The 8,086-nt window shown below is 36.3% G+C and overlaps 1 protein-coding gene across 1 annotated transcript in view; it reads right to left on the reverse strand.

Moving 5' to 3' along the window:
• Nucleotides 1–8,086, reverse strand: part of LOC105671159 (uncharacterized) — a 318,172-nt gene that overhangs the window by 281,113 nt on the left and 28,973 nt on the right. Inside the window, exon 2 of the mRNA XM_067347649.1 lies at nt 6,138–7,016. Within this exon, the coding sequence (XP_067203750.1) occupies nt 6,138–7,016 (879 nt within the window). The remainder of the gene's footprint in view (nt 1–6,137; nt 7,017–8,086) is intronic.

Here is an 8,086-nt window from a genome sequence, read left to right on the forward strand (position 1 = left end):
TGCCTAGTACAAAAAGCTGACTATATATTTATTCCATGTGATCATTTATGCTGCTGTATGAATTGCATTTTAAAATTAGAAACAAAAAAATGTCCAATTTGTAATATAATTTGTAACTTTTATTTGAAGGTTATAATTCCGTAAATATTGACTTTAAAACAGCATACGACAACACAGATCGCAGAGCAATGTGAGAAGCTTTAGTAGAATTAAAAGTCCCAAACAAATTGGTGCAAATGTGTAAGCTGGTCACCGATAAAACAAAAGGGAGAGCCAAGGTTAACGGAAAAATCTCGGAACCCCTACAGATAGAAAAGGGAGTTAAACACGGTTTGGCCCCTCTTCTTTTTAACTTGGTGCTAGAGGCAGTGATCAGAAGAGCAGGGATCAACAGATCAGCCACATTAATTAATCAAAGCGCTCAAATATTGGGATACGCCGATGATCTTGACATCGCCGGGCGTAGCGTTAAGGCAGTCAGAGAAACCTTCGAAGCAATTGAAAGGGAAACCAGAAGAGTAGGTCTAATTGTGAATGAAGAAAAAACTAAATTCCTGATTGTCTCTAGAAACCAAGCAGCTCAAGGGAGAATAGAGCCAATACTAGAAGTTAATGGATATAAATTCGAGGTCAACGGAGCCGAGGATTAAAGCCGAAATTAAATTAAACGTTAAAGAAAAACGAATTTTACCAGCAGATTATCAATAGAAATTAATCAATATACTTTATAATATATATATATATATATATATATAATATATTACATATATATATATAATAATTTAAAATTAGTTATAGGCTCCAAAATTAACAATAATTAGGGATGAGAGGCGAAAAAAGCCGTTGCAAGGTGTTCGTGCATAAAATCAAATTATATTATAGATATAAAATACATTCAAAATCAAACGTTTCTGCCTATGTTAGGCCTTCTTCAGTGACATTTACCATAAATTACAAAATAAATACAATGTCTTGATAGTCGATTACCTTTTCAACCATTTGACCAAGTTGACACATTTATTCCTATGATTTTGACACTTCGATTTTTAAGTTTTAACGTAATATTTATTATGAGTGTTGAAGGCGAATCATGGGACAAAATCTATCTCTGGCTCTTCCATTTGAATTCCAATTATATCTTCACATTGGATTCTAATTAATAGGAAGAAATCAATGCGTAGCTCGTAGCGTTTATTTATTTAATTTTTAATGTTCCGACTATCAAGACATTGTATTTATTTTGTAATTTATGGTAAATGTCACTGAAGAAGGCCTAACATAGGCAGAAACGTTTGATTTTGAATGTATTTTATATCTATAATATAATTTGATTTTATGCACGAACACCTTGCAACGGCTCTTTTCGCCTCTCATCCCTATATATATATTGTATATAATTACATATATATATATTTATATAATATATTTATATTATATATTTATATATTTTATTTATAATAATAATTTACATTATTTTTATTTTTAATAGAGATTAATCAATATACTTTAATCTTTTAGATACGTAAATAATATCACCTCAAAAGTATGTAAATCTTTTTTTTTTATAATTCCTAGATTCAACACGCTTTGATTTTTATTTGCCATATAATTTTTTAGAATTATTGAATTACTAAATAAAAATTTCGAAAATAATTATCGGCAATAAGAAACACGATAAACGCGAAAACCTTTTATAATTATAAACCGTTTTATAAACCTTTTCATTTCGCGCCCGGAAGACTATCGTACGAAGAAAAAAATCGATTACAGGAAATCATAGACGATTTATTAGCGCAAAAAATTATACGACACGGAAATTCCGAATATGCATCTAGAATAGTGTTAGTAAAAAAGAAAAACAGAAAAACACGCTTATGTGTAAACTATCGTTCGCTTAACAAGATTACGGCTAGAGACAATTATCCACTTCCAATAATTGTGGAATAAATTGATGCGTTACGAGGAAAGTGTTATTTTGTGATAGTAAATCGAATTCCACTCATACCTTGATATAATAAAAAGTATAAAAACAGTAATATTAAAGAGAATCAAATCAACGAATGAAAGGTTTGTTGTCACGTTTGTTGAATTTTATTCCATCTATAATCTATTAATTAAGAAAGTACTGTGTTATTTATATTATATGTTCTCTTAATCTTTACATTGTACGAGATAATCTTAGTCGGTTGTTACGGCTTTCAATTCCAGCGAGCTCGTCGATCGTTCTTTTGCCCCGTACTCGCTTGTCGCGGCATGATTCTGCAATTATAAAGTGAACGAGCAAGCCCTTTGGGTACGCACGAGCATAACCCGGAAATCGTCCGACATTGAGGCTCGATATGCGCCGAGGTCCGCAAACGTTGACACCTTATTATCGTCACGCCTCGGGCTGCGATCGTCAGGAAGACATCGACGCTCTCTGCGTTCTTCGCGCCGCGCGCTACACCGCGGCGAAAGTCTCTCGAGAAGAAAAGAATGGCCTGCTAAACTATATACCGATCGGAAGTCACGCGGAATAATCCCAGCTCAGTCTGTCGCTTTTGAGAGACTCGCGCACCACGCGATTCGATCGCAGTACTGGCAAAGCACCTGATGATCTCGAGTGTCGGCCACGGTTCAATAAGAGAACGAACGACGATTCTTTATTCGAAACATATCTCGGAACATCGAAGTAAAAAAGCTAGAGAGAAACTCGGTCAAACCTCATCCGACACAACTTCGGGAATCATCATCGAGTGGCATGCTTAATCTTTTCATGTCTAATAAGTTATATCATTTTTTTAGATCAAGAAATTGTAAAGTTGTGATTTACGAAGTTATATTATGCTAATAAAAGTCCAACAAAGCATTAATGGTTCTCGAACCATTACATAAAAAATTTGTATTTTCCACCGATTTCTCTTTGAACGCCTTCTCTTTCATATCTCAAAAGATATTCTTTAAATGTTTCACGATTTACATTTGCAACCTTTAAAAATTAAAAAATTCTTAGAAAATCAAGATATCGATTGATAACAAAAAATTATCAATTAGTTTTACGAGACGCAAGAAATATATGCAAAAAAAAGACGTAAATAATTTTGTAAAAATTTTTAGCTGCGCGCACTTCAAAGGACAGGCTCTCTCGTGAGAGGGCCGAGACGAAAAAGCGAGCAGGAAGAGTGAGGGATTGGCAAAAAGAGAGAAGAAAGCGGGTGTGTGCAGCACAACTGGCGCGACGTATGGGTAATCATTTTCCAGCTACACTTTCACGACTGATGAACGGGTAGCGTTTCAGCGGCGATCGGCACTGTCGGCTGGCCAGATTTACGCCACCCCGTAATGTGCGTGTGCGTACGCACGCCGCGCTGCATTTACGCGCGCGAGCTAATGCCGGTGTAAACGCAACCACCTCGTGGATAATACTTCGTATCCTTGTATGCGGAGTATGCTTACCCGCTATACACAGCCTCGAGACTTCGCTCGTCTAAAGACAAGTGGAATGAACTCACACGCATCTATGGGACTTCCGCGTCTTACCGCGAGGTGCGTTAACTCGTCCGTTAGTAAAACCGAGTCCCGCTATATATGTAAATGATCGTTGATTACTCTGAATTGTAACCGGACGTCGTACAATCGATTTCGAATACACGGAACTGTGTGTAATACATATTCATATTGAAATATGATTGTTATACGTGTATATTATACAACGAGTGTACGTATGTCTCTGTGTATATATAATGTTTATAATGTTTATAATGTTTACACAGAATACCGTTTTTTCTGAGCATACTTCAAATATTTGTATAAAGTGTCCCCATAAAACGAGACATAACCTCAGACACTTATTTAACAAAGTATTACCACACGTTCCAAGTGTGATATTACTAGAAGACATTGAATTATTGTTCCCCAACATATACGATACTCGCTTAATGCATAATGTGCATTTTCTCAATTATCAGATTTCAAAGAACAAATCAACTAGAATCGCAAAAACACCTTCCGTTGCAGTTGATTCGCAATGATCAAAATGCCAAACCAATTTGTTAAAGTCTGTTGCCGAGAGAAATTACGCAATTTGCGAGATATTCCGCAGATATATATGTATACACTTATAAAATTATTATTGAAATCTTGAAATGAGAGAGAAAGAGAGAAAAATGTTAACCGTGGTGTTAATGTCGATTAGACGATAAAGTTTAATGACAAAAATTTCTTCAGAAGACTGGATGCAGACAGAATGCATATGTGATCTTTTAATGGATAACTTTAAACCGAAGATGATTGTAAAGATGTGTATAAATTATATTAAGAGGAAAAAAAAAGTTGAAGACGAGAGTATGATATTACGAACTCATCACAGATACGTAAAGTTATGGCCTGAAAACGAAGAACGTGTTGTAAATACAAATCCCTTGTAACGTCTCACGCAACATATTTATTATACTGTAATAAGTGCGAAATAAATAAAAATTAAGAAATATTACACGTAATCGCCGACGACTTTTGCTTATTAATATTGTCCTGACAGAACCATATTTCTGCATAAAATGCAAATTCTATTTAATGGTAAACTATCGGGTAAAGAATGATTTACGATATATAAATTATTTTGACGTGTAGGAGTATAAAGTCTAGTAAGGCTTGTTTCGATATTTGGTAGGCGGTCGAATTAAATAAAAAAGTAGTGGAGCTGTCGTGGGGCAGCAAGCTAAGTGCTGGATTGTGGTACGAGGAATCCCGAGATCAAAACTCGGTCGGCTTTTTAATTTTTCGACGCCTACAGTTTTCAGAAGTGGGAGTCGAATCTGCTGGCCCGAGGAGGAGACAGTTTAGATTATTCGATGTTCGTATTGGGTACAGTGAGGAAGCCTTGACTGATGGAAGTCCGAGATGTGAGGATGGACAATCGTGAGTGCCATCGATCGCTCATATTCGAGGACGAATGTATTGTCAGGCTGGCCGAGCTGTAGGAGTATAAAGTCTAGTAAGGCTTGTTTCGATATTTGGTAGGCGGTCGAATTGAATAGAAAAGTAGTGGGGGAGCTGTCGTGGGGCAGCAAACTTAAGTGCTGGATTGTGGTACGAGGGATCCCGAGTTCAAAACCCGGTCGGTCGGCTCCTTAATTTTTCGACGCCTACAGACGATGCATCTCATTCGATGATCTATTCATTTCAACATATTAAGAAATATGTAATGAATAGATCAGACTTAAAAGAAAATTGTACGGAATAATACGAAGGCACATCGTCATGAAACTCTAATCTTTCTTGTATTATTATACAACGAGTGTACGTATGTCTCTGTGTATATATGTTTATAATGTTTATAATGTTTACACAGAATACCGTTTTTTCTGAGCATACTTCAAATATTTGTATAAAGTGTCCCCATAAAACGAGAAATAACCTCAGACACTTATTTAACAAAATATTACCACACGTTCCAAGTGTGATATTACTAAAAAACATTGAATTATTGTTCCCCAACATATACGATACTCGCTTAATGCATAATGTGCATTTTCTCAATTATCGGTTTTCAAAAAACAAACCAATCTTGTGTATAATCGCAGGATTTGAAAAGTTTTGGCTTAAGCGAAGGTTGTACTACAGCGATACGTTGTACGTGTATATTATACAACATCAAAGGAAAATTAAATTTTTAATTCAAGCAGCCTATGATTTAATTTAAAATCGAAAATAGCAAAATACTCCCATCATCAAAAACCATCACCAAAAACTATTAAGATACCAATATTTTTTTACACTAATTTGCTGTATACAAAAAATTTTGTAATTAGAAAATAATTAAATTATTTAACCATGTAAATTTTTATCTGAAATAATGATTAAAACCTCTTTTGAATTCCAAAACGGACGGAAATTCCTAATTTCATAAATAATTTCGTGTTATTTCCGTTCGTGACCAAATAATTGCTGACTTAAAAACAGCAGAACAAAAATAAGTAAAAACGGTATACGGTATCAATCGTAAATTTTAAATTTACATTTAAAGAATATTTTTGTTTAAAAATTGAATCAAAAAATTACTAAAAAATCAGAGAACTTTCAGGAATTTTTTCCCAAAATTAGAATATACATCCTACAATAGCCATGCAAGCAAATATACATAATGTAAACAGACTCACCGCGCAGGATGTAAGAACTGCTAACATTGCTTCTTCATCAACTCCTTCCACAAGTGTTTTCCGTGCATCTTCTCCTTCTTCCGCCGTCAATTCCGTATTGAAACTCGTCGCAGTTTCCGCTGTTTCCAGGATTTCTGCTATCAATGTGTCGTTCGAGTCACACTTGTTCAGATTCGTATCTTCCGTAATCAGCGTTTCCAGCAAAACCACATCTTTTTTCTCTTCGTCGCAGGACTGCCCTGATTTTTTCGTCGGAGTTTTCTGATTTGAGGTGTGCGGTTCCAGACTTGCACCTCTGGCATCCTCGTACAGAGGTGTCCCGCTTCTGCTAAGATCGATCCTGCGGTCTTCTTCCAGCAATTTAGTGAATGCCTCATCCGGAGTTTCTTCAAGATTTTCATCCCTCAAAAAACTTTCAAGTGTTTCAGGCACGAGATTTTCAACGGGTTTCGTATCACGCGTCGTCTCCTCGAGCCTTTCCTCAAGAAATTCCGTGTACCTCTCCGCGGATTCGTCGTGATCCTCCTGAGACGCGCGAATAGCAATGTCCTCCAAATACCACGAAGTGCAATTTTCCTGGCGTTTCTTCTCCGTGACACTCTCGTCACCCTTCGACAGCGCGCCTTTACACTTTCTCAGATAATTCTTTACTTTCTTGGTCTTGCTCTTTCTGGTTTCTTGACTGCGCGGCAAGGTGTTGTCCACATTATCGCCCGTATCCACGGAGATCGCTTCTGTGGTCGGTTTCAGCTGCGTCTTCTCGTCCTGCGTCCCTTTCGGCTTGACGGTATCGTCGAAAAGAACGCATGGATCTTGTTGATCAGTAGGCAGAGTCCACGTTTCCTCCTTCTCCGGAGGCCGGCGATCTGCCGGTATCACCTAAAATATCAATAAATTCGATATATGTTGTACATTATTCTCGGAGAAAAAATTTTGCCACTGTGCAGCGTAAAACGATTATCGATGGAGCATTCTTCTGCGACAGACTTGTGTTTTGTGACTGATTAGTTTACATAATCGGCCGTAAAAACAATCGCGATGATATGAGATAAAAACTGCATGAACTCAAACGCAACAAATCTGGAAACGAAAGCAACAAAGTTAAACGATACACGGCGCACTCGATCGCTTTCGTAATGGTCTGTTAAATCGGTTAGACAAGCGTAGTATGGACTTAGATACAATTGTATTCACAGTAACTGTCTAGCTAGCCATAACGCAATACGCAAAACAATGAGCTTATAGTAAATATTGACGACGGCACCGCTGTCAACTAATATCAACCCTAAGCGGCGCATAACGATGACATTTTACACCACGGCTCTGCGAAGCGTGCGCTCATAATATCGCCTGGAATACAACTTCCTCCCGTAATATCTCCGATTTCATAATGCGCCGCAGTCTCTCGGTTTCCTGCTCTCTGAAATACGGCGAAACGCTGCTCCCGAGGACCGTGAGTCATCGCACGCGTGAAACGCAAATATAAAATGCCCCAGCTACCTCTTCCATTATACTGGTGAGGGGCCAATCCAGAGATGGGATCAAATAGTGCATACAAGCGCAATAAAAAAAAAAAAAAAAAAAAAAAACTAGTTAGAGCGCAATCGTACATATTTTTACGACCATATCACAGAAAAATGTATATTTAAAAATATATAATTTTAGTCATTTATTTCTATTATAAATGATTAAATAAACTACCTTTCTGGAAAATTAAGAAAATTAATTCTTATATAAATTTTTAATAATAATGTTTAAAATCATTAATATATAAGGAATTAGCTCGTATGATAATAAATCAAATTACTACAAATTGAAAGGCAATTAAAAGGCAAATAATGTTTGATTTATCGATGTTTGAGTAATATAGACAATCACGTCATTGTCAAAATTTCATGATCTCATCTTCAGATTCTCATGCCAAAGTCGCATATTTCGAAATTATATCA

Source organism: Linepithema humile, chromosome 1 (assembly GCF_040581485.1).
Source record: "Linepithema humile isolate Giens D197 chromosome 1, Lhum_UNIL_v1.0, whole genome shotgun sequence".
NCBI lineage: Eukaryota > Metazoa > Arthropoda > Insecta > Hymenoptera > Formicidae > Linepithema > Linepithema humile.